A 27,319-nucleotide genomic window follows, 5' to 3' on the forward strand; every position below is an offset into this window, starting at 1 on the left:
GGCAGACATGGGAGAGAACTTTGCCGGAGATGAAGCGATGAAATAAGCTCCTGTGCAAGAGTTATATGAATTCGCAGCTTGCGGAGGCTTTCACCCAGCAATGGATAGACGGCCGATAACAATGAATGTATACCATAAATGCATACATCCTTCACACAATTAACATTGTTCTAAAGTCGTGCTTAATCCCAAGAGATAACTGCACTGTTTATTAGTTCGACAAAAATGTGGAGAAAACTGGATGAAACACCGTGCGTCTGTGAATGTGTGACAAAGGAAAGAGTACCTAAGCCAGTACCTAGGCCGGGAGACACGACCCGCTCGTAGTGGTACGGGTTAACGCAGACGCTGTCGGCCTTCAGGTCAAAGGCGTACTGGCAGAACTTCAGATGCTTCAGCTCATTCTTGTGCAAATCAGGCCACCTCCAGATGCGAGCATAGATCACGTGTGGGAAGCCTTTTCGACCGGCAACCTGAAACGGGAGAGAAAAGGCACAACAATTAAGACTGTGCGTACTGCTAGACACCGAAATAAACAAAAGTTTTAATGCTCAAGGACGAAAAAAATATGTGACAAAACACACTGGAAAGTCTTCTTGGTTCTTTCGGTAAAGTCACGTAGAAGGAAAAGAATAAAATAAATAAAATAAAACATAATAAAATAATTTTTTATGATAAAACATAATAAAAAACATTTTAATGTTTTATTTTATTATTTTATTATTTCCCATCTACGTGACTTTACCGAAATAACCAAGAAGATGAATCCCTGCAGTCACGAAAGCTTTAAATCGAAATTTACACTGGAAAAGTATTTGCCCATGAAGCCTTCATCAAGGCATGCTCAACATTCTGCTCACAACATGATTTCCTGGATGACCAGCAACACAGAAAATGCAAAGGTCTCACAAATTACTGGTAACCCTGCACCGCACACTCAATGCACCGAGTGTCAAGGAACAAAGATGCCCTGGTAGGGTAAATGTAAGTGGCATGAAACCGAACGCGCACACGTGTCCATTTGCTACTTTAGGCACACATGATAAGCCTCGTAACCAGCTGATAGCTAACTGTCTGAGACTAAACCACCCAGAAATAGCCTGATCTCATCAGGTCTTGAAAGCTAAGGAGATTGTAAATCATCATGCATAAAAAGGCGCCATAGGCTGTGGCAGCGCTACATTGTCAGCAGAGGGCAGTTGCAGAAAAATCAATGTCTGTACTGTACACCATGCTGTTTATGGATTCTTAAACCATAAGCTATTGGGTTAAGAATTAATTGTAGATGTTCAACTGACTTAAATATAATTGAGGATTAATATTTAAGCATTATCTGCCCACTTAAAAATGCATCATTTATATGGCCATGAATGAAGTCACAAAATTGTGCAAATAGGTGGCATACTTGATCAGTAATAAAATGCTTGCTGAAATAGTTTTGCTGTGGACACCCGACACATCGAGAGACACGGTGGCAATACAAAACAAGTGAGAATCACAACGAGCCTTCAAAGCAAAAACTCATGAACTTCTAACACTTAAATACAATCAGTTTACTTGGGTACCGCTGGCGGCGGATGTATGATTGAAATGGAGGAATAGTTTTACTTATTACAAGCGTTTAAAATGGTTCACCATCACGCTGAATGAAATAAAGTGGTAAATTCAAAGCTGAACACTGATTTTGGATGGGAAAGTAAAATAAACGTTGGAAGAGGAAATAAAACATAAATATGAATCTACTTAACCATCATAGATCTTAGGAGATCTTAAAAAATATCACATCAACTGGTCCCCTCAAATAACATTGTCTGCAGACATGAATTATGGATTAAAGTTACTATGTTAAGGTCACCTATCATCAAAGGGAAAAATACCCAGAATACTTTACAAACCTCCGCGCCCCTCCAGTTAATTCTAGATTTGAAGCTTTCGTGACTGCAAGGATTCATACTCTTTGATTTTTTTCGGTAAAGTCACGTAGGTAAAAGATAAAATATAACAAAATAAATGAAAACAACTAAAGTTACTCCTCCCCCCCTAACGCTCTATATAAACACATTGTCTCCGAAGAGCTCTCTTCATACGCTGCAGTGGTTTTGCTGGGGCGGTCATACCTGATCACGGATGCTTGTGTTGCTTCCGAAACGTCGTGATTTAATTTAGTTGTTTTCATTTATTTTGTTTTATCTTTTACCTACGTGACTTTACCGAAAAAACCAAAGAGTATGCCCCTCCAGTTATTGTGAATAGAAGCTTTAAGCCACCAGCCTCAATACGTCTGAAGCATGCCCCTTCAAATATCTGTGGAAATGAACCTACAAGCCAAATATTGATACTTTTTCGCAAAAGGGCATTTTGCAGTAAGTTTTAACATTTCCTGAAGGTGCTGTTATTTTTTTTCCTCTCCAGACTGTGAAATCTCCAATTTGCATAAAAAAAAATCTAATGTCAAGCTGCAGGTGTTGGAAGCAGGGACAGAAGCTGGAGCATTAATCTCTCGGGGCTTCCCCCCACTGTGTATAAGCAGGATTATTTTATATGAACAGCTGCTACACAGAAAACCCTGCAGAAATGACATCTGCGTGAGCGCATGGCAGCAACTGCACTCTTCATACTCGTGGGCGCAGGATCAACAACTTGTATCACTGCACTCATGACGCTTTGGCATCGTTTTAGAAAGCTTAATTGATTTCTATTTTATTTTCAAATTGGAAAAATGAACACTTAAAGCTGACCAAAGAGTAAACCTCTGCTGGCTGTAAATAAGATTAATTTCACAAAAGCTACAGGCTGGAAAATGATAGAATCATAAAAATAGGATTCTATATTTACCGTAAGACTGTTTTAAATGGTTGCAGATGCAGCAACATGAATACCACCGTAAGTCATATTCACAAGCAGGATCAGATATTTCTCATGATATATGTTTATAACCCATAAGTCTCCGAAGGTTATAGACATGTGGCTTTTTGTTTCCGATGCAGCTTCTCTAGAATATAACCGATGCATCACCATCAATGTGATTATTACTTTGATTGTAGCACTCATTTTTGGCCCAGCAAGTAAAGAAAAGTCAGATTTGATCATTAATTCACTTAAACCATACAGTCCCACATCATTTCTTTACAGCAACTAACTTTATATTCAATCAAGAAGCCACAAAAAAATATTCGTTGAAAAACAACAGCCAATGTGTACGGCCTCCGTGGCGCGGAGTTGGTCCCACGACCCACCTGCAGCCGGCCGTCAAGCGTCCGCTGAATGGTGACGCACTTGCTGGGGTGAGCGCCGTTTGTGGTGATGGCCGTGATGAGGGAGTCCAACTCGTCCTTCTTTTCCTTCAGCTTCTTGACGAGGCTTTCGATGGCCCTCTTCGAGAAGGACTCGCTCTCCCCGCCTTGCCGGTGGCACATGAGGCTGTGCACAATGCTGAGGCAAGCATCGTTGCTCGTTGGTGTTCCCAGCGACATTTTAGGAGCTCTTTTTCAGACTAATAATCTTCCGTTAAACGCCTGCAGTACCTGAGAGATGTAAAAGCTGAATGTATACTTCTTATCTCATAAGTGCCTTATTCCAAGGTGCTTTACAACAATTATTAAAATGTACATAAGATAATAGTGGTTGAAGATTGGGGTTATTAAAAGTGGTGATGTGGTTATGTTGACAGAAGAGGTGGGGAGTAGTTAAGGAGGGGTTTGGGTAGTGATCGGGGTCGGGGTCAGGGTAGGGGTAGTAGTAGGGGTAGGCCTGGTCGTAGCTTGGGGGTGGGGACAGGAAGTAGCAGTAGGATCGGCTAGGGAGAAGAAATGGGTTTTAAGGGAGGTACGGAAGCAGGTTAGTGAAGGTTACATTTAAAAGTGTATATCATTAAAAATATTTTTAAAATCTTCAAACGCAAATTCTAGTCTTCCGATGGCTACAGACCGTCGGATACAATATCAGGTTTTGGCGTCTCTATCGGCTAGAATCAAATTTTAACATGACTTATTAGAAAAGTATTGCGTTGCAGTATGACGTCTCTAACCCCATGACCTTCCGACGAGTGTTCAGGAGGAAGGCGTCACAGAGAAACCCAATCTCTCCATCCACTCTGTCTTCTCAGGAGTCACCATTTACATTTGGCCTAATGATATCGAAATGACTCCATGTCCCACCACCGCTGCCTAAATGTCAGAATCTTTCAGAATCTTTATTTGTCTTTGAGGAATCGGATGCTATGAAGATTTTTTTCACAGTTCCTCTGGCGAGCTCTCTTTTCCACGCGCCACTCTTTCGAGTTCACAAATATTTTGCAGAATGTAGGCGTCTCTGAAAAAAACAAGAACGGTAAGACATTAAATATTATAACTGAAAAATTCTGACAGATGTATAGTTTGCTACAATGTTGTCAGTAGAACAATAATAGTAAAACTTTCCAGCAGCATACGAGCAAATGCATAACATCCACATCGTCAACAACGTGCAGTAATTTAATGTCCAGTGTAGAGCCATTTACAGAGACCAGCAGTTTCTGACAGTTGCCAGGAAACTCATGCAAGAAACTACCAGACCTGTAAGTTGAACTCAATGAACCCATAATACCAGCAACTGCATGAGCCTACTACTGTTGAGTTACAGCATCGTGGTCCAAACATCACATTAAAAAAAACATTAGCAGGAAATACAATTGTAAACAAAAATTATGCTATTCATGGAAAGTGTGCGTTCACTCGAATTCAGGAGTTCCCTATGCGCATTCTGGTTTTCTCCATCGAGCAAAACAATTAAGAATACAATCCATCGATCTCAATGCAGGAGCCTGCTGCAGGGATTGAGTGTCAGTGTCACTTCCGTGGGTGAGGGAATCACCCACGAGCCATAACCAGCACTCATCTATGCTGCCTCCCCCCCGACCCCCGGCGAGCCATTGCTGGAAATTCCACATTCCTTTGGCGGGTATTAGTCTCCGGTACACGACGAGTTCGGTTCTCAGACACAGCGATTGCTACCGTGGGGTGGATTTTCCACCACTGGCTCATGACCACCAATAATATATGAGCAACACTGCTCACGTCGAGTGTGATGATACGAGGTCACTCACGCGCCTATTCCACCCCAGGCAAGCCTCACGCCGTAACTCCCTTCACGTGGTCTTATGGGTAATACCAGTCGCGGATTAAACTCGTTCGGGGCCTGTAGCATATGTTATAGAGGGGTCCTAAATAAATAAATATTAAAACACACATTTTATTACTTGCATGGTCAAGTAATTGTATTTTTTCATTTGCTCTACAGCCAGATAATACGACAAATCGCTAACCTTAAACACCCAGTCGTTCATCAAAGGCGGTATAGTACTATAGTAATAGAGCAAGTGCAGAATAAATGAACCGGAATTGATAGCTTGAAAACATTGAGCGCGGGGCCCGTAGCATCATCAGTAGCTACTTGTGCTACTGGGATAATCCGGCACTGGGTACAACCCTTCAAGATGGTACTGCGAGACGACACAAGCCCAGAGCGGGTCGTCAAACTCTAGATCTCGTGACTTGCGGGTCGGGGTCCCGAGGATCAATCGATTAAAGGGAGTCCCTCGCACGAGACGATCTTCGGCTAAGAAGGGCTTTACTCAAATCCCTCAACCCCTGCACTCGCAGGAACCATTCTTTTCGGGAGCCCCGGGGCAGACGTCACACACCCCCTTCATAATATAGGTTTTTGGGTCAGATCGCGTTATTTATAAATGTGTCGTAACCCTCCACCACCCGACACGGCCAAACAGTAAAAAATGTGTCACGTTTTCAAAGGACAAAATAATTCACTTCTTTAGCACACCAAAATTTGAGTACGCCGTTTCGCTGATAATTACAATCAACTTAATTATCAGCGAAACGTCGTACTACTCAAATTTTAAAATGCTGTTGATTCTCTCTTCAACACACCGGTGGGCTAAAGAAGTGAATTATTTTGTCCTTTGAAAAACGTGAAACATTTTTTACGGTTTGGCCGTGTCGGGTGGTGGAGGGTTACGACACATTTATAAATAACGCGATCTGACCCAAACCCCTATATTATGAATAATATAGCTAATATTGGTCGCGAAAGCCTACTTCGTGTTAAATTGACACACCCTCTTGTATCTACCACGTGTCCCTACCCCGTGTCCCTCAGATCTTCGTGGACGGGGGCTCCTCTATCCAACCCCCTCCCCTCTCGCCTTCCTTCCCGGCTGCGTTCCCGTCGGCTCCCATTGATATAACCGGGGCTGCTGTATTCTAGATTTGAAGCTCTCGTGACTGCAAGGATTCATATTCTTTGGTTTTTTCGGTAAAGTCACGTAGATAGTCTGCCGCTGTCCGAGCCTAGCCAAAGAGGACGTGTGTCCTCCCCTAAACAAACTTAACAACCGGGATCGGCACGGCGAAACCACGCGGCCGTTCACAGCCCCACCGGATGCGTTTGCTCCCAGCTCCTGAGGTCACCACCACAGCTCCCGGAGACGACAGCCACATGATAACCACGCGGCTGTGAGTCGTCACCCAGCGCGTCCATAACACCCAACAACAACCGCCCCCATTCGCCACGAAGTAGCGGTGACGTCACAAAGGCGCTTGTACCAGGCTAGGTGCACTTTGAGCACGCGGTGAAGGCAGGTCACGGGACAAGAAGACCGAGTTGTCCCGTGACCTCTGAGAGGACTATCGGATGGACCACCGGCAAACTGGTTCCGTTTTAATCATCCGCTCGTTGTTGTGAGCGTCGCTTGCCCCGGGCGGCCCAGCAGCGCCGTGCACACACGACGCATCTCGACGCCGCTGGCACCGACATCGGCGTCGACGGGACCGCAACTCGGCGGCTCGAACTCGGTCAATCTCGCGGTCCCCATAGGTGAAAGACAGCCTGAAGCCACTTTTAAACCAACAGAATCACCGCGCACATCACAACAACAGCAGGAGTAGCACGCGCGCGCATCTCCACCACCATCGCTCACCTCCAACCACCACAACCTCGTGCTGCTCATCACACGGGCGCGGGGCTGTGTCTGCCCGCAGCAGAAGACTACGCGCCGCGGTAGAGCGACGAGTGGACAGTGCGAGTTGTTGTTGTTTGTTGTAGTCGGTCGGAGTTTTGTTGTTGTGGTGGTTGTTGTTGTGGTGGTTGTTGTTGTGGTGGTTGTTGTTGTGGTAGTTGTTGTTGTGGCGCTCATCAGCTCCACTCGGCCCCCCCACCCACCCCGCGTCTTGGCCGCCCTCTACAATCCCTAGCGCGCACAGGGCCGCTCGGCTCGCGCGATTGGCTGGCGCTGCGTCGCGTGACGAGGCCGCGAGCCAATCGCCGCGCGCGCGCGCTCCTCCACGCCGCGAGCAGCGCCCATCCGCGGTGGGAAATGTAAAACGATTCACGTTCAGGGGCCGCAGGCGGGAGGGGGGCCACGGAATCTGAACAGAGCTCCTCCTCCCTCCCCGGAACGTGAATTAGCGGAGCCCAGAGGGGCGGGGGAGTGGGTAGGAGGAGGGGCTCCAGGGGAGATGGGGGAGGGGCTCCAGGGGAGAAGAGAAGGGGCTGCAGGGGGGGGGGCTCCAGGGGAGATGCGGGGTGCTGTGTGGTGGTGGTGGCTGTTTGGTTGAGACTGCGTGCTGTGTGGTGGTGGCTGTTTGGTTGAGACTGCGTGCTGTGTGGTGGTGGCAATGGAAGGGAGGTGCGAGGTGCGGCAAGGCGTGCGGGCCTCACCGGGTCGTCAGCACAATTATTTATTTTAAGTGGAGGAATCCGATGAGCTATGAAGCTCTTTTTTCACAGATGTCCAATTCATGTTGCTCATTCAAAAACGCAACAGCAAAAAAAAAAGACACGTCAACGCATATTTATTTTGCAATTTGGATTTATTTTCAGCAGGAATTACGAAATTGTATTTAAAATGACATACAAATGCACTTTATTAACAACATTACCAGAGCAGATGTTGTTTGCACCACATAAGACAGCAAAACAACAGTGGTTCTCATTTTTTTTTTACGACCAATGAAAGCGAATCATTTGACACAACCCACCCATTCCAAGTGATTATCACACACACACACAGACGTCACTGTTGTGGGCAACGCATTAAGACACATGAAGCCACGAAAGTGATGCCACCTAAGGCGGTGTGACCCACACAAAGCGAGAAAACTGCTGCTCTGGGCTCGTGGGCCTAAAGCCAAGGTCGTGGAGCCGGAACTACGAAACCAGCGGGGGGGGGGGGGGGGGGGGGCAGCGGCCGCACGAGGTGAAATCTTGCCCCGGTGCTCGTTCGTCCGCAAGGCGCTCCGGCCAAACCCGATGTGGGGGGGGGGGGGGGTGGTTGAGAGGCTAGAGCCAAATGTCGGAGCTGCAGTCCCCGCCCGGGTAGCGCACCTCGTGGGCGAGCACGGGACCGTCCGGCTCCGCGCCGTAATCCACCAGGAAGCGCTCGTTCACGGAGAGGCCGCCCTTCTGGGTGTCCACGTCGATCTGCAGCATCACCGAGCCCTCCCTGCGTGGCGCACCGCAAACACAAAGATCCCCTCCCGTGTAGCCTTGGCACGGGCCGCTGGGGCAAGCGCTGTTGGGCGAGCGGCCACAGAGGCCGAAACGGCGCACGAAGGGGGTGGGTGGGCAGCATCGGCACGCCGGGTCACCCTGGTCTCCCGAGCGGCGGTGTTTACACACTGCGCCAAGTGCTCAACGGGGGCCGAGTCGACCCAGAGGAGGCGCAGGACTGGTCCAGATAACCGTCACTGGTGTTTGCCGTGTGCGGGAATCGAACTCGGGTCGCCGGGTCACACACACACACACTCGTACATTTCGAAATAGTGCCTGGACAATGCCGTCCTGCCCCATACTCCCGTGCATAAGCCGGTTGTTCAATCGGTATATGTTGCGAGACAAACTGGGTTTTACAAGAAATTCTCAAGTCGACCGTAACAGTTATCTGCCGGCTTGCGACGAGTAAACGTTAGGTGTGACGTTACACTCGTGCTGCACTTGCTGGGAGATAACCTCAGTTAGTGCACCGCGGTTTGCGTCATTACTTCTGAATGGAATGCATCCGAGAGGACGTTCCACTGAAGAGATGGAGCGACAAAGTCAGCTACTGTGCAGGTTCCGGGTCGATTATCACATCGCAGGATAGCGGACAGGTGAAGAAGGCTTGGGAAGGCCTTCATCCAGCAGTGGATTGATCATGGCTGACGTATTCTTGGTTATTTCGGTAAAGTCACGTAGAAGGGAAATAATAAAATAATGAAAATAAAACAATAAAATTGTAAAATGTACTTTATTATTTCCCTTCTACGTGACTTTACTGAAAGAACCAAGAATATGAATCCCTGCAGTCACGAAAGCTTCAAATCGAAATGTAACGTATACGTACTTGATCATTTCAGGGTAGAACTGCTTGTCCCAGGCGCTGTAGAGGGAGGTGGTGACATAGAGGCGCTTCCCATCCAGGCTGAGCTGGATCATCTGGGGCCCGCCAGGTACCCGCTTGCCCTGCGCAACGCAACGAGGCGTGAGCTCTCACTGTCGTAGATCCTGCAACTCTGATTTGCACGGTTGGCTACGTACGGCGCGAAAGAAGTTCAACATACGTACATACATCCCCTCGATTCACAGGACTGAAAGCCTCAAATCCTCACCATCAGAGCCAAGGATCTGAGCTGCGATTTAACCTACGGATATGCAATGTCGCCGATTTAAATGAAATTGTGTTGTCTGTACAGGGTGATCGATAGAAGTGTTTAATTTATGGTGCTTGGTTTAGTGAGAAGGAATGAAGAAATAAGAGAACAAGGGTCACTGATGATGATGCTGCTGCTGTTAAAGCGAAATCAATTACTCAAATTTTAAATGTTGTGGATTTATTCTCCAACACACCGGTGTGCTGTACTCGTAACGAATTGGCACGTTCTGTTTACGTGACAAACCTTCCTAATTGGCTGTGTCGGGTGGTGGCGGAGTTAATGACACATTTACATTTATGCGATATAACCCAAAAAACCTGTATTATGGATATTGGTCGCAAAAGCCTACGTGTTAAACTGAAAGAAATGAAGTTGAATTGGGCAGGAGAGGTCACGAGCACGACTGACGAGAGAGACGAAACTAACTGCCGAGTGGAGGCCGAGAGATGACATCACAAAGGGTTCAGAAGCTTTCACTGGAGAGAGGGGGAGCTGGGAAAATGGAGGAATGTAAGGAAATACCGTGGGAAGTGACCGGCCCTGGTGTCACGACCAAACAATGTATGCAGAAATAACCGAAGCTAATTGAAGGAGGGCCTGCCAGCTCTCCATGCGTCCCAGTCGAGCCTCCCCAAAATTTGGAAGTTGTATTTCACACTCACGGGTTGACAAGGCTTCAGTCAGCTGTCCGTGGCGGTGTGTTTTTTACGCAACATGCCGTGAGCCCAAAACTGGTCGCGATATTCACTCCAAATGTGTGGGACGATCATTTTGATGGAGCATATAAAAAACCCCCCACAAATTTGGGCTTTTGGGTGCATTTGTATTGAAATCATTTATATTTCTTTCTGGTAAATGCAGCCAGCAGCATTGATTCCTCACCTGCACCACCAGAGGTTCAGGCTGCTCCTTCAGCTCCTTGTCCTCGATCACTCGCACAGGGCCGCCCTTCAGAATGCTGCCTCCAATAAACACCTGCACGCATGCATCCCCACTCACACTACTCAGTTGGTGCTGTTAATAAAATACATAGAGCCCCTGGATAGCCTTAATAGGCTGTTGGGGCAAGTTCTGTTAGCGAGCATCTATGAAGGCCAGTACCAGGGCACACGAGGGGGTGGGGTGGCCAGCACCACGGCACACGAGGGGGTGGGGTGACAGCAGCAGGGCACACGAGGGGGTGGGTGGCCAGCACCACGCCCTTGTTAACAAGCAGGTGATGGTGAATTATGAGGTCAGCACCATGTCCGGGGGGAAGGGGGGTGGTTATTCACGGGTGACCCGTAAAGTGGGTCGCAGTCGTAGGTCTGGCCCTCCCACTTTATGGGTCACCCGTGGGGCACCCATGGGGTCACCCAGTGGGTATTCCACCCTGGTGGCGAGGATGCGAAAGCGGCACCTGTCCCACGAGCTTGGGGTGCCGCGTGTCCGTGACGTCGTACTGGCGGATGTCCCCGTGCACCCAGTTGCTGAAGTAGAGGAAGCGGTCGTCCAGCGAGAGGAGAATGTCCGTGATGAGTCCTAGAATCAGCGCAGCGCGTTCGGAGGGTTCGTTCCAAACATCACACTTTCATTGGGCAGCGCGGTGACGACACTCGTGCCTCGTAGCAAGAAGCACCTGAGGTTTGATTCCCAACTCGAGATCCTGTCAGTGTGGGGTTTATATGCCCCCCCCCTGTTGTGTAACTGGTGTTGGCCAAACGTGTCAATGCTGAAAATTACTTGCAAATTACTCAATTGGGGATTTCACAAAAATCACTTTTTGAGTGTATCCCAGAGCAGTGCCACAGACGATAAACCTTGTGTGTCAACGTACCCGGCATCTCTGGCAACATCCAGCCCTCCACCTTCTTACTTGGCACATCGATGACTTTCTCTGCAGCCCAGTCCCCCTTCTGTGTATGACACGTATGCATATGCATGCACACGCGCACGCACAATGTGTGTTTGGGCGAGAATATCTCTGGGCGGCAGCTGGCAGCTGAACCTCACCTGTTGCGACAGTGGAAACGCGATGCCGCGGTGCTCTCGCTCAGTTCGACCGCGACCCTACGCACGAGCCGAGCTTCCGTACACGGCGAGAAACACGACCAGCAACTAATTTTTACTGCCGATACGAAACAACCGCCACGGCAGCAACATCGCCCCCCCCTCCTGCAAAAAAACTTGGCCGGACGCTCCTGTCGAAGGTTACTGAACCAAACCGTCTCCACCAATGATAACAACCCGCTAAACTCTGGGTGAAGGGAGCGGGGCAGGTGTGTGCAGAATGCCGTGTGCATGAGCATCGCACCTCAAATTAGCACGGTTGGCTACATACGGTGCATAAGAAGTTCAATATACAAACAAGAAATAAGTTCAACACATTCATTGGCACTGCACGCCCTCTCCTCCTGCCACCCTACGCAGGGGACTGCAGGTGGCGCTAGTCTGATGACTGAATGAGTTACAAAACTTTTTGGATGCGTACAAAATATGCATGAGACTGCATCTCAAGAGGTTGTACAGACATAAGGTCATGTTTATTTATAGAGCGAAAGAGAGAGACAGTCGGTGACAGGCAGAAGGAAACGAGGGGAGGTCTCGAGTCTGGACTTGAACAGGGGCAGGACAGTACAGACGGCGTGGGGATGGGAGTTCCAGACCTTGAGGTCAACAGAGCAGAATGAGCGACATCCCATCAATAACATTTATGCAGGGCTGAGATAATAAAAAAGCATTGCTCGCTAGAGTGGCGAGTGTGTGGAGAGGAGCTGAGTGAGGTGAGATAGGAGAGGCAGGCAAAGTCCCCGGAAGGCCATGAAGAAGATGGCGAGTTTAGAGCGATCTCCAAAAATGTTGCTTGTTGTGTGTAAACTTTCTGGCCCGTCCCTACTGGACATCGGTGGGAAAATAGCATCATAAGCTCATGGGATTCCGATTCTGGGAGCCAGCGGAATAATTCAGAGGACGTGGTCTCTTCTCGTTCACGGGTGCGCCTTGCGCAGCGTGGCGCCGCTAACCTCGGTCTTGTAGAAGCGGAAGACGTTGCTGGAGAGAGCACAGCCCACGAAGCCCTGGGGGGCGCTGGGGTCGTGCAGGAAGCGGACCTCCAGCGGGATGTCGCCCTCAGGGCCGAGGTCCAGGCTCTGCGTGCACACGCGGCGCTCCCAGTCCCACACGTGGATGCTGTGCCCGTAGTGGCCTGCGGCGAGAGGTCAGTGGTTACGAGGCTGGGCCGGAAGGGGGGGGGTTCCACATCGCCGGCACGACATTGACGGTCACCGGTTTCGTTATCGTCGTCGTCACTGAATGTTCACACACGAACGTGCCCCATCTCGCCAAGATTTCGGAAAGCCAAGCAGGTTCGAGCTTGGATAGCGCTTGGATGGGCGAGCATCACCGGGCACAGCAACCAGGCGTAGCAAAGAGCAGCAGAGGGCAGCGCAGCAAACCCGACTGTTGTTCTGTGCTCGCCACCCGCTCCCCGCACCACCTTCACCACCGCGCAATGACCAGCGCGGTCAAGTGCGATCAAATATCCCCCCCGCGTCCTGCAAGGCCGTGGGCAGGCCTTCGTCCAGCAGCGGATTGGCAAAACGCGGGGTGTGCGTGCACGGGCGCGTGATGTGGCGGGGGGGAGAGGCGTGCGAGGCTCACCGGCCTGGTGGTCCTCCAGGCGGAATCCGTATGCCAGCACCTTGGGCGTGCCCCACTCGGAGCTCACCATGACGTTGTGCCGAGGCTGGTACCAGAAGTCGTAGCCGAAGGGGACGCTCTCTCCCTCCGCCTGCCACTGCCCTTTCACCTCGAAGCTCTCGCCGTCCAGAAGGATGAATCCCCCTGCGATCGCGCGCGGGGGCAGCGTCGTCAGCGGAAGCTCGTGGGGAAAGAAAGGGGAGACAGCGTCGTCGTTTACCTTCACGCAGTGGCTCCAGGCTCTCCTCTCACCTGGCCCAGGCCCTCACCTGGTCCAGGCTGTCACCTGGTCCAGGCTCTCACCTGTTCAGGTTGGTGCACGATGGACTTTGAGCTCTGGTTCTGCGCCTCCGACTTCTTGATCGAACACTGTGTCCGATTTGTGAAATACGTGCGCGTTACACGTCTTGTTTATGATTACTTCGTAACCATACGGCAGTTAACCCAAAATGCGTGTTTTCGCAGCCAATAATTTTCGCCATACGGCAGTGTGGCGTGACCGTGTCACTTGCTCATCCGACCTTTTCACGTTTAGCAGCGCGTTCTTAACCTCGCGTAACGTCCGCTCCCAGAGCACTTCCCCGCCCCCACCCGGTGTTTAAAGAGCGATTCGCGCTTCTCCCCGAATCCGATACAATTAGCCAAAAGGTATCGATCCGGCGTTTGCAACGTTTCGATGCGGAACTCATTTTTAGCACAACGACGCTGTGCCACGCCACCGTGGCCAACACAACGGACTTGCGATCCAGAGGTCGCCAGTTCTATCCCCTGTTCAGCAGCAGCAGGAGGGGGAAAGTTACCTTAAACCCCCTCCCTCCCGCCACCCACTCCCCCATCTGAAAATATGTGAAGAACACCGCTCTGGAGTGGCTCTCTCGAGCTTCCTCTCCCGGACATTCCTTCCGACAGCGGTGGCGCGAGCGAGCGATCGCAGGACCGCACATTTGCCGTTCCCTCTACGGCTGAATGGAGGCAAAAAAAACCCTGGAAACTAAAACCAACCCGGAGTTTGCGAGCACGGCACGAGGGGGCGAGCGTGAACGCGAGCCGGGGGGGAGCGCGCAGGGAGGATGGTCACTGACCCTTGGCGTTCCCGGCGGGGTCGCCCATGGTGCTGATCATGACCTCGCCGCTCGCCAGGCAGTGCGACGTATGCGGGTGGGCCTGCCCCGTGTGCCAAAACACGTCGACGGGCTCCACCACCTGCACCGGGCGGCATTGTCATAGCGCAGCAGCAGCAGCAGCAGCACCCAGCAGCAGCAGTAGCAGCAGGAGCAGCAGGAGCAGCAGGAGCAGCAGCAGCAGCAGCAGCAGCAGCAGGAGCAGCAGGAGCAGCAGCACAAACGTTGTTTGAAGCACCATCGATCGATGGATTGTCATCGTAAGGACAGTGTGGCAAACATAGCTCAAGTTTTATCAGACAGAGACCGTACGGTCAGTTGTCCCTCGCCAGTGATGTTAGTCGTGCCCGGGAATCGAACTCGGCATTACAAGTTCACAGCGCGGGTTCGTTTAGCGCTACAACGCTGCTCCGCGTTCACATTCGGGGGAATTTAGTCGCCTTAACTACACGTCAATGTAGTTCACTGCATCGTGTGCTTTCAGATCCACTTCTGCGGCCGTCTGGAACGCTCTTCCTTCCGATATTAGGAAGCCACTGGAGCTACGCACTTTTAAATCTTTATTGGAAACTTATTTAACACCGATTCTCGTGTTTAGTTTGTTGTCCTTCAACATACATACAATCGCCGTGCCAGCCATGCGTAACGCATCGCGAGACAAACCCGACACGCATCGCTGGCGACAACGCCGTCTAATCGAATAGGAAAAAAAACAGCTTCACCACAGATTTGATTCCGCCTTTGGAATGTCCTGATCGTGCGAATCATCGAATTCACAGTTGCTCGAAAAGTTCACACGGAGCCTAACAAACTGAGCCCCCGCGTTCCAGCTCCTCCTAACCCACTCCCCCTTGCATTTGTCATTTATCAGAATAAACTTTTATAGAGGACTCGGACGAAGCTTAATGTGAGGCGACATAATTATGTGCCAGTCACGCAACTAAGATGTAACGGTCGACATGCTGGCTTTAATAATGCACAGATTCCTGGCTCGATCTCCCGGCGCGGCAGTTGTAAACAACGAGGCGGAGGTTTTTTTTTTATCCCACCCTCCACTGCATCTGCCCACCCAGCAGCATACATGGGCGCAACCAGTCAGCCGATTCGCAAGGTCACATGTGGCGGGGTAAAGTGTGGGTACTCCCATCTAAACGAAACTAAAAACGAATGCTACAGCTCTTTGTCAGAGGTGACCTGACCACAAATCATAGCTCAACGAGGCGGCCAAACACTCTAAACACACGACGATTCTAAATGTGGAGGGGAAAAACTGGAGTACCCAGAGAAAAAATCTATGCAACCATGGGGAGATAACATGCAAACGCCGAATATACACGGGCGAGGGTCAGCATCAAACCCACGACCTCCTGCATACCCAGGCGAGGGAGTTAACATCTCGTCACTGTGGCACCCAGATGTCTGGCCACTGTTATTCCCCCTGGTCTGGCCAGATGTCTAGCCAGACACGGCAGAGCAGGCCAAACACCCTCTCCAGCAGCTCCCTGGAGCTGCCTGGAGCGGAGGGCCCTTCTCCCAGCGGAGGCGAGACACTGCAGGGGGCCGCCAGGCCGAGGAGCGCGTGACGGGCCGGACCTTGTGCATGCGGGGCGCGCGCGGCTCGGAGCCCGTGTCGACGACGTAGATGCGCGAGGAGATGAGGCTGGGCAGGATGAGCTTGTCTCGACGCTTGCTCGAGTCCCCGTAGCAGCTGCTGCACGCGTTCCAGCCGCTGTGGTGCAGCTCGTCCTTGACGCACGGCATGGGCAGGCGGTGGATCACCTGCGGGAGGAGCGTCCGCAGCACCGAGGGCTCAGGCCTTGCGCTCCGGGGGGGTGGTGGGGGAGGGACGAGGAGCTACGTGTACATCCATAATAAAGGTCGCGAAGGCCTACGTGTTAAACTACGTGCACGGTGGCGCTTGCGTCGATGCCCCCGGGCAACTCGGAGCGCCGTGCATCTCGTCTCATCTCAACCGTGGAGATGCCTTGCAGCGGTCGGGCCTAGGGGACCAATGGTGGCGGCTGTCCCTGTGCGGCACAACGTGCAGGAGGCAGCGTCGGCCTGCAAATGGGCATTACTCTGCCAGTAGGGTATGGTGTTGCCACATCCGTGTTTGTTTTTTCCCCCCAATAAAGTGATTTGTGAGTTATTGATCACATTTGGACTCGTTTTTAAATCATGGGGGCAGAGGTTAGAAAGCCATAGTCTATTCACCTCATAAAAATAAAACATTTAGCTCCATTAACCTATGAGCCTTGTTAACACAATTTGTTTTAGTAAATTTAGGACTGTTTTTGACTTTTCTGGGTCTCATCAGCAGTGTCAAGTATTGCACCGAATTTGCTAAATAATGATCAGTTGTTATTTCCTCGGTCCCAATAACCCATAAATGGCAGACTTATCTGTGAGCGCATGATTGACTCTGTTCACAAACGAGGAACATTTTAACTCATTGCCACAATGTAGCGAAATGAAGCTGTCGATGTAAAATCTAAGCATGTCGTGTTTTTGTAAATATACAAATTTTTTTTTACAGGTAAGGCCCACTGAGCTGTACAGCTCTTTTTCAGAAGCGACCTGGCCATAAATGTTCGCTCAACAAAGTGGCTTAACACGTGGAAATGTACAGCAGCCAAATACTCTAAACGCGTGATGTTGATTCTAAATGTGGAGGGAAAACCCCGGAGAAAAAATCCACGCGACCACGAGGAGAACATGCGATCTCCAAATATACAATCGTCAGGGTCGGGATCGAACCCACGACCTCCTGTATACCAGGCGAAGTAATTAACATCTCGCCACCGTGGCGCCCCACGGCGTCGCCACTTCACGGAAAACCAAAACGAGCCATGTCTATGACGTAAAGAGATACGCAGAGGAAAATATAAATATAATCTAAAATATGATGTCCTTCCGTACAATCGCACTCGCATATAATGCCACAGGAAGCTCATGTCAAAACCGTAGCTGAATTTAATGCGGAGATATTTTTAACACCGGAAAATTCTCACCGAGTATTTGATACTTTTTTTTTACAAATACTGTATTACATGCTCACGCACTCTGCTTGTTGCTCGCTGTACGCTACACACACACACAAACCCTGTGCTGCAGGTTCCGCTATCAAACTCGAGTCTTCACTGAAAGGGAACCATTCAACCTCTGACTTCCACCGCCCTCTCCAGACCCATTCCAGAGATATTTTCTATTTGAATTACCTCGTTCATGCCACGTCACCAACATGGGACTGCACTTGGCTTCCAATAACACTGGTCAACAAAAAAAACATTTTCTGGCCTGGACTTTTGCAGCTGTTTTAGACTAATTTCAGGGTGCTGATTCCAAATCTGGTCTCAGATTTTCTCTATCATATCTCATTTTATGCTATCGGCATACCTCATTTTCATTGATTTTACCCAAAATTAACTCTGTCACTTATGATTGCAAGTTGTTGCGAGTCAGTGACTGCTTTAGTGTTAAAATATGGTGCTGTATTTTTAGGAAAGTGTGTTTATAATATCATTTTATGTAGATATCCACATTTATTTAATATTTTTCTTCTGCAGTTTTTATTGAAAATGCAATATGTGATATCTCAAAAACCTGATGTGATACACAAAAACTGATGCCAGATTTGGAATCGGCACCCAAACCGTTGGAATACCTTATACCAGAAAAAGTGTGTTGACGAGTGTAATACATCACTGGCGTGTGAGATATCCAATTCCCTTGAGACATTACTGGAAGGAGCCTTACGAATAGTTGTAAATTCTTATCATTAATCTGCAAGTCGCCATTCGGCAGTGGACTGACCAAGTGCTGTTCTAAAAACAGAGTAAAAAACATGGAGGGTAACAATTGAAAATAATATTACAAAGCAATAAAATCACGAGGCAAACACACGTTGGATGTGGTACAGCTAAGAGAGGATTCGCACAGAAAACATGTGATCGGGGACAAAACATCAATAATAGAGGTTTCTGGGTTAGATCGTGTAAATATAAATGTGTCGTTAAACTCGCCGCCGCCACCCGACACGGCCAATTAGTAAGGTTCGGTCACGTGAACAAAACGTGCCAATTCGTTACTAGCTGAGCACACCGGAGTGTTGGAGAGTAAACCCACAGCATTTACAATTCGAGTACCGTGACATTTCGCCAGTAATTTAGAACCAGCATCATCAGGCGGACAACACAAACATCCGTCAGGTGTGGTCAGTATTGCTGTGGACCCGAAGCCTGACCTCTAACCTTGTAGCGATAACTTACACGAGCCATCCAAATTCCTGCATCACATCATATGCAGCGATCTGTATGCATTCCATATGTCAAATATTGACAGGGAAACATTACTTACTTTAATGAAAGCCATCTTGCCCACAGCCCTAGCTTACTTTGAACTCAGACTTGACAAGCGACAAAGATCCACTGTGCAGCCTTTAACAGATTGTTGGGTCCAGTGCTGTTAATTTGGCACCTATGCAGGCCGACAAGGCACAAAAGTGGGTGGGGGTAGCCAACACTTTGCACCAGGAACTCATTTAAGTCCCAGTTGATCTCAGGGAGGCCCGGGAACAGTTTGGATATTCGAATTAAACTCGTTTTTCCAGGTTTTGTGGAGAAGCGTGTTAACCGCTAAACCACCACTGCTTACAATATACAACGATCCTCTGTATAACCTCAACAGACTGTTGGGGCAACCGTTGTCGCAATATACAAGTACACACGTACACGCGCCTGATATACACGCGTGTCTGGAATTGTCGGCACATCACTGTGCAGGAAACACGCGTGCGCATGTCGACGAATCGGACACCAATGAGTGGTAAAGGTGTTCTGGTATTTTGGCCAGAAATATATAAACACATAATGTGAAAGACCACCAGTCCATGGCAGAGGGAAAGAAAAAAACAACAAAACCCAGAATGCCAGAACATCTCCCAGAGCATCACTCAGAGTGCTCTTCCAGTTGAATGTTTTTTTAAAGATGCCAGCAGCCGCCCGTGTCGACACTCAGCAGACCACTCGAGCACGCAGCGGCACGGTATTGGGAAGCTTTTTCTGCTGAGAAAATACCGTACACCAAAGACAAATATCCTCCATATAGCCTCGAGTGACTGCTGGGGCAAGTGCTGTTCAGCGAGTACCTACGAAGGCTGGCACGGAACACGAGGGGGTAGGTAGCCAACACAACGCCCGGCCACCTTTGTCTCCCTAGAGGCGATGTTTACACATCGCACCAGGTACTCATTTGAGGCCAAGTCGATCTAGAGGAGGCGCAAGACCAGTTCAGAAAATAGCCACAGGTTTTGGCCGTGAGCGGCAATCGAACCCGGGCCGCCCGTTTTGTAGCGCAGCGCGCTAGCCGCTGCACTGTCGCCCCCCACACACATCGTGGACCCCGGCACATGCGATAGCAAGGGCTGCCACACGAGCAAGGTGACCCTCATTCATAGGAACCCCAAGCCAAAATAGTCTCGTAAAGAGTGTTCTCTGTGGGTTCTTGACAACAGCCGCGCATCACAGCAAGAACCTCCACTGGGGCACCGACGTTCTCCCCCTGGTCTGCATGGGTTTCCTCTGGGTAACCGCACTCGACGCATGGTCGAGTCATATCACGCGGTGCACACCAGCTCTGACATGACATGCAACAACAGGCAATGCGCCCGTGACAAAATCACGCGGGATGTGCTCAATCTTGTGTCTCAGAAGCTTAAGCAGAGTTGAGCCGGGATTAGTGCTTGGATGGGCGATCACATGTTCACACTGCGCTGAGGAACTCTGTGTGCGGTAGCCGAGGGCGGTGAAGAGAAGTGCACTATCGTACTGCACTTTCTAAGCGCCCTTTCCTTCAGCAACCCTCACCGGTCAGCGTGGTGGAGCGTCGCCAGATGTCCTCGCACAGGCGTGCAGAGGCCCTCATCCAGCAGTTGCCAGTTTATCATCTTGGTGTGGCCTGGGACTAAATGTTGGTGTTGTTTTACTGCCTTGCCCAAGCTTGGTAAATGGGACTTATTTCATGAATTAGTCACTTTTCATTTTGACACGTAGGCTTTCGCGACCAATATTATTCATAATCAACGTTTTTGGGTTAGATCGCGTTACTTATAAATGTGTCGTAACCCTCCACCACCCGACACGGCCAATCAGCAAAAAAGTGTCACGTTGACAAAAGACAAATAGTTCACTGCTTTAGCCCACCTGTGTGTTGAAGCGTGAAACCACAACATTTACAAAAAAATGTTTTTGTAAATGTTGTAAATTTGTCTTTTGTCAATGTGACACTTTTTTGCTGATTGGCCGTGTCGGGTGGTGGAGGGATACGACACATTTATAAGTAACGCGATCTAACCCAAAAACGTTGATTATGAACGCTTTTTATTTATTTTAATTTAGTGACTTGTTTACCTTTTTCTCAATGTTTGCACTCGTATTGTTTGTCGCATTGTTTGCTGTTGTCACTTGCCGACCCGCCTGCACTGTGGACGTCTCGTGGGAAAAGAGCTTCATAGCTCATCAGATTCCTCCCGCAGTCTAAATACCGATTCTGAATCTGAGTGAACTGAGAAAGGGCTTAAACAAAGTAGAGGTGATGTCATCACTGTAAGGATTTCAGGGTTAATATATTCACATGAATTACGATGTATTATGTTAATCTGAGAATATGCAGTACATATTTCCAGTTGCATTAGTAACAGTTAAGCAACATGAAAACCTTACAAACCTTACTAATCGGCTGTGTTGGGTGGTGGCGGGTTAATGACACATTTATATTTACGCGATGTAACCCACGAGACACTTATCCTTTAACAATATTGGTCGCGAAAGCCGACGTGCTAAACGGACCTGGCAGTAGGTGGGAGAGTCCGGGTCCACGTCCACTGTGGACAGGTAATCTGGCTTGTCCACTCCTGTGTTGCGGTAGATGCAAGGCACGTAGACTATCTCCTCTCTGGGCCCTGGGGAGGAGAAAGGAAAGAGAACCGGGAGGTTAATGAATGAGCACGGCCATGCGTATACAGTAGAACCCCTCTTAACGACCACCAGTGTTAACGTCTAATCGGTTAACGACGGGCCTCCATAGAACCCAATGTGTAGTGTATAGTGTGGTGTATAGTAGTGTAGTGTATAGTGTATAGTATAGTGAATAGCTGTGTATAGCAGTGGTGTATAGTAGTGTAGTGTATAGTGTGGTGTATAGTGAATAGCTGTGTATAGCAGTGGTGTATAGTAGTGTAGTGTATAGTAGTGTAGTGTATAGTAGTGCACATTGTAAAAAGGCAAATGCACATTGTAAATAGAGATTACGTGTCCTTATTGTCTGGTCCTTGGGCCTGGAGGTGCCATTCTGCAACGCACCATGCTCTTTATTACAATTGTATGCCGTCATCACATATCTGTCCCTCCACATCCAAAACAATTGTTGCATTTTTGTTACACTTCCCGTCAACCACAAGGCCTTCTGGGAGTGCATCAAGTCAGCAGCAAACTCTGAACGGGGTTTGGCATACAATGTCTCATCAGTCGAGTCAGCCTTGTTTGACCCAAACGCTGGTCAACTGCCAGATGTTACAGGCAAGGGCCACCTCGTTACGATATGGAATTTGACACCAAGCATCATGCTATGATTACATCAGTCGAACACAACTTGGCTTATGATGCTGGGCGTTAACTCTGCATTTTAATTACAACTGCGCCTTGAGCGTCGTGGCGAGGGCAAGCCATTACAGTTCAGGTTCATTTATTAGGTATAGCCCTGTGAGCCATTCGGCTCTTGAATCGGGTACAACCGCAACAAACAAAAAACAAAAACATGAACAAGAAAACATCTTAAAGTGATTTAAAGCTTTCGTGACTGCAGGGATTCATCTTCTTGGTTCTTTCGGTAAAGTCACGTAGAAGGGAAGTAATAAAATAATAAAAATAAACATAATAAAATGAAATAATTCTTATTTCATTTTATTATGTTTTATTTTTTTTTTCATTTTATTATGTTTTATTTTTATTATTTTATTACTTCCCTTCTACGTGACTTTACCGAAAGAACCAAGAAGATCTTAAAGTGACTATGTGCAAACTGAAAATCCAGGAAAAAAAACAGCAAAAATTCCAGAAAAAAGCACCGTACACCAACGCTGTGTGCAAAAATCCCAGTGGGATGCAAGTCAAACAACAACAACAACCACAAGACAACTTACATTAAGGCCATCAGTCTAACTCCGTACTACAACAAACAAACATGGCCAAACCAAAAAACTTTTCGAAATCACCAAAAATAAAGCCATAAAAGCAATGTAACAGTGATCATAGGAACTACAGGGGTATAGTCGAGAGCGCTACCTTTCATGGCATCCAGGGGGGTCTTAAACCCAGGGCCGCAGTGTCCACAAGCTGGTTTGGAGACACAATGGACAACACACGGAACAACAACGATAATTATTAGCACGTGGGGACAGGCATAGTGTGATGGCAGAGTTTGTTATTCATGGTCAGAGGCAGGGCAGTGGTGGTTAACAAACTTGCACATTGTTTTGACTGCCGAGCTGGGAGAATTAATTGTCCAGCGTGCTCACCATTACAAGCACGGCAGCATCATGATGTATCAAAGGTCAGATTGTATGTTGAACTTCTTTCACACCGTACGTAGCCAACCGTGCTAATCGGAGGTGCGGGGGAAGGACAACAAACTAACTACAAAAAGCAGTTCTAATGAAATGGGTCTTCAATCTGGATGATCTAAAAGTGCATTGCTCCAGTGGCTTCCTAATATCGGAAAAGGGCTCCAAATGGCCGCAGAAGCGCATCTGAAAGTGCGCGATGCAGTGCCCGACTTTGTTCGAATGCCAACCAAAAGCTGGAGCAAGGATGACCGGCAGAGGTGTGGACTCGAGTCATGTGACTTGGACTCGAGTCAGACTCGAGTCATGAATTTGATGACTTGCGACTCGACTTGGACTTGCATAACAATGACTTTGTCCCACCTATGAGATGTGGACTCGAGTCATGTGACTTGGACTCGAGTCAGACTCGAGTCATGAATTTGATGACTTGCGACTCGACTTGGACTTGCATAACAATGACTTTGTCCCACCTATGAGATGTGGACTCGAGTCATGTGACTTGGACTCGAGTCAGACTCGAGTCATGAATTTGATGACTTGCGACTCGACTTGGACTTGCATAACAATGACTTTGTCCCACCTCTGATGACCGGAGTTCGCGTGATGATTTATTCTCCCTGACGAGACCAACAAGGTGGTACTGTGGTTCATTGGTGGTGAGCACTTTGTGTGCAATTTTCTAATATTCTATACAACTGTTTTCTTATACCAGATAAGGCCCACTCAGCTGTATAGCTCTTTTTCAAAAGCGACCTGGCCATAAATTATAGCTCAACGAAGTGGTTTTGTGGCAATGTGGCAATGTATAGCAGCCAAATTCTCTCAACGCACCCGGATAAAAATCCGCCCCACCACGGCGAGTTAGAACATGCAAACTCTAAATACGCAGGCGTCACGGTTAGGGATCGAACCCATGAACCCCTAAAAATACACCAGGCGGGGTAGTTAACATTTCGCCATCGTGGCGTCCGGAAGCCAATGCAGCTCAGGCGAGCACTGGACGGACGCAGTTGAAATAATAACGGCGAATTCGAGTTCAGGAGAAGAGTTAGACATGGGTAGGGAGAGAGAGAGAGAGAAAGGCAGATGTCGGGGAGCTCTGTATGCTGATGTGAGCTACCCGTCGGAGGCCGTCGGACTGCTAGAACGACTGCGTGCAGAACGAGAGAGAGCGAGAGAGAGAGAGAGCGAGCGACAGAGTGAGCGAGAGGTGGGGGTTTACATAAAGCAAAGTTAAAAATTTTTAATTTTTTTTACGAAATGATGAACGAAGCAAAGTGCCGAATACACCGAGCATCTTCTTGTTTCCACTGATCGTAAAAAAAGTGAGAGAGAGGTGGCGGTGGGGTGTGCAAGGGGACAAATGGGGACAATTGGTCGTGTCCGGGCACAACCCAGACCTCCCCGACACGTGCTCGCATTTAACTGCACAGCATCGGTTTGGTTCGGCGAGGTGAGAGAGGGTGCCGTCATCGCCAAGTTTCGCGAGCTATGCGCGCCAGCGAGCTGCCTCGCGCTGGACTTTGGCACGGAGGAGGAGGGGGCATCTGCAGGGATAGTATTTGCTTGCACGGATTGGTCGGCCTGCACTTTGGAGTTAAAAACAGGGGAGAGATAGAGAGAGAGAGAAAAGCCGCCAAATGCTACAAGAAATATATATATATTTTAGCATCACCACTCTATAACGATGGTTTACAACAAAGGGGCATCCCGGAATTGAATTGACCGACGCATCCGCGCGCATTGCTTCTGCACAGCAGACACGATTGTCGTTACCCACTAAAACACGGCAGCACAACAACAACAACAGAATGTTGCTAAACAGCAGCAACAGGTTTGCAAAGGAAATCGTGGAGGTGTGTCACGGTGTGTGCCATGATGGGGAATCACGGGGTATGATGGTGTATTGCCAGTTGATCAAAGTGAATCACTGTGTAACGTGGTGAATCATGGTGAATCACGGTGTAATATGGTGAATCATGGTGTATGATGGTGAATCACGGTGTAACATGGTGAATCACGGTGTATTATGGTGAATCACGGTATAACATGGTGTATGATGGTGAATCATGGTGTATGATGGTGAATCACGGTGTATTATGGTGAATCACGGTGTATTATGGTGAATCACGGTGCATTATGGTGAATCATGGTGTATGATGGTGAATCACGGTGTATTATGGTGAATCACGGTGTATTATGGTGAATCACGGTATAACATGGTGTATGATGGTGAATCATGGTGTATGATGGTGAATCATGGTGTATTATGGTGAATCACGGTGTATTATGGTGAATCACGGTATAACATGGTGTATGATGGTGAATCATGGTGTATGATGGTGAATCACGGTGTATTATGGTGAATCATGGTGTATGATGGTGAATCACGGTATAACATGGTGTATGATGGTGAATCACGGTGTATGATGGTGAATCACAGTGTATGATGGTGAATCATGGTGAATCACGGTATAACGTGGTGAATCACGGTGTATGCCAGTGCACCATGGGGGCCTGGTAGTATATTATTGTAAATCGCAGCGAATCATGGTGTAGATGGTTCTATGGTGATGTAACCATGGTAGTGTATGAAGGGTGTGCCATAGTCGTGAATGATGGTGTGTAGTGGTGGTGGTGTACGATACGTGTGTGATGTCGCCATCTATTGCGATGGTTAAACACGGTTGTGCCGTGGTGTACGATGGAGTTTGGTTGATGTCGCATGGTGAAATCGTAGTTAATCAAATGCTGGCTGGAGGGTGTGCAGACTCTCACCCATGCTGCTGCTGCTGCTGTTACCGGCGCTGTCCCGGGAGAGGAGCGCGCAGAGAGAGGAGTGGAGAGAGGGAAAGGAATGGAGAGAGAGGCGTGTGGAGAGAGGGAAAGGAATGGAGAGAGAGGAGTGGAGAGAGAGCCGCTGGCCACCGATTGGCCGTCAAGGGCGAGGCGGCTCTACAAGTTACAATATCAATGATCGGTCATGGGGCGCCCCCACGGGAATGGGAATAACTCGGTTAACTGCGGATGGGGGATGTATGTACTGTACGTTGAACTTCTTTCGCACCGCACGTAGCCGATCGGAGAACAACAAACTAGACACAAAGAGCAGTTCTAAAGAAATTCGTTTTCAATCTGGATGATGATTTAAAAGTGCATCCTAACTCCTAGTGGATTACTAATATCCGAAGGAAGAGACCCATAGAGACCCATAGGGGCCGTCCATAAATGACGTCACGCGATTTTGGACGATTTTTGAGCCCCCCCTCCCCTCGTCACACGGCGTCACAAAAAGTCAGACCCCCCCTCAAATATGACGTCACAAAGCTCTGCCCCCCCCCAAAACCATATTTCCATTTTGAAAACATGCTTCAAATCGCTTTAAACTACAGTATTGTCATTGTAGTGCATATTTAATGCTGCAGTCTGATGTTGTAGGAGAAAACATTTATTAAAAAGTATCTTTAATTAAGTAGAACGTGTTGTCTATATGTATTGAAAGTTGCGCATTTTTATGTGACGTCACATTTCTCAAACCCCCCCCCCGCCTCGTCACACATTGTCACAAATGTCTGACCCCCGCCCCATACTCCAATGTGTGTATGTTGGACTTCTTTCGCACCGTACGTAGCCAACGGCGCTAATCAGAGGTGTTGGGGGAAGGACAACAAACTAAACGTAAAGACAACAAGCAGTTCTAAAGAAATGAGCTCTCAATCTCGATCGAGTGTTGTAAAATCAATCCACCTCCACGCTGTAATTTTCAAAACAAATCAAAGTGATAGCCTTGTCAAATGAACAACGAGGCGTTGTTCATCTCCTACTTAAAGCCCTGATCCAGTGGAGGAAATTCCACATTTCCTGTAGCAGGGTTTCCCACTTTTTGACCTTCTTCTGCCCCGCGACAGATATGTGGGCGTGTTTACACAGAAACTTCTCGAAATGATGGTGCTGAGTTTGGTCACGTGACCAGGAAGTTTCGAGTTAAGAGTCTCTGAGCCACGAGGCCAGGCGGGGGTGTCAGCCATTACACAGAGTACAAAATGGAGGCACAATTCACGTGTCAGTGAAGAGGGGTGCATCTGTTCATTGCGGGACAGACCTCACCACCAAGTGGTGCTCACACTTTTTTTTTATCATCCCCAGAGATGCGATGAGCTAAATCGTCGGCCTGGCCCAGTTAAAACAATATTTGGGACCAAATTCGATTATGT

At 48.6% G+C, this 27,319-nt stretch overlaps 2 protein-coding genes across 4 annotated transcripts in view; both read right to left on the reverse strand.

Moving 5' to 3' along the window:
- LOC144945834 (mothers against decapentaplegic homolog 4-like) overlaps nt 1–7,161 on the reverse strand; it is a 28,855-nt gene extending 21,694 nt beyond the window's left edge. Inside the window, exons 1-3 of one of the 3 annotated variants that reach the window (XM_078874388.1) lie at nt 6,974–7,161; nt 3,237–4,311; nt 287–473 (exon numbers count right to left, since the gene is read on the reverse strand). In XM_078874388.1, the coding sequence (XP_078730514.1) occupies nt 287–473; nt 3,237–3,473 (424 nt within the window). In that variant the 5' untranslated portion in view covers nt 3,474–4,311; nt 6,974–7,161. The remainder of the gene's footprint in view (nt 1–286; nt 474–3,236; nt 4,312–6,973) is intronic. The other 2 variants (XM_078874389.1, XM_078874390.1) reach the window with 2 other exon arrangements.
- Nucleotides 7,162–7,864: 703 nt separating this feature from the next.
- Nucleotides 7,865–25,996, reverse strand: SELENBP1 (selenium binding protein 1). Its single transcript, XM_078874391.1, has 12 exons — nt 25,884–25,996; nt 22,825–22,875; nt 21,331–21,443; nt 16,079–16,264; nt 14,447–14,567; nt 13,326–13,508; nt 12,689–12,870; nt 11,503–11,581; nt 11,086–11,207; nt 10,569–10,661; nt 9,377–9,495; nt 7,865–8,497 (listed from the first exon to the last, which is right to left on the reverse strand). The coding sequence occupies exons 1-12, from the start codon at nt 25,885–25,887 to the stop codon at nt 8,335–8,337; spliced, it is 1,416 nt and encodes a 471-aa protein (XP_078730517.1). The 5' UTR covers nt 25,888–25,996; the 3' UTR covers nt 7,865–8,334.
- Between the last annotated feature and the right edge of the window lie 1,323 nt (nt 25,997–27,319).

This window comes from Lampetra fluviatilis, chromosome 39 (genome assembly GCF_964198595.1).
Source record: "Lampetra fluviatilis chromosome 39, kcLamFluv1.1, whole genome shotgun sequence".
Lineage (NCBI taxonomy): Eukaryota > Metazoa > Chordata > Hyperoartia > Petromyzontiformes > Petromyzontidae > Lampetra > Lampetra fluviatilis.

Excerpts from the sequence above, each read along its gene's own strand:
- SELENBP1 (XM_078874391.1), bottom strand. Across the intron at positions 12,871-13,325 it reads CCTGGAGGACCACCAGGCCG|GCCACTACGGGCACAGCATC; the intron begins GTGAGCCTCGCA and ends CTCTCGCCGCAG. Across the intron at positions 8,498-9,376 it reads TTCTACCCTGAAATGATCAA|GGAGGGCTCGGTGATGCTGC; the intron begins GTACGTATACGT and ends TGCGCCACGCAG.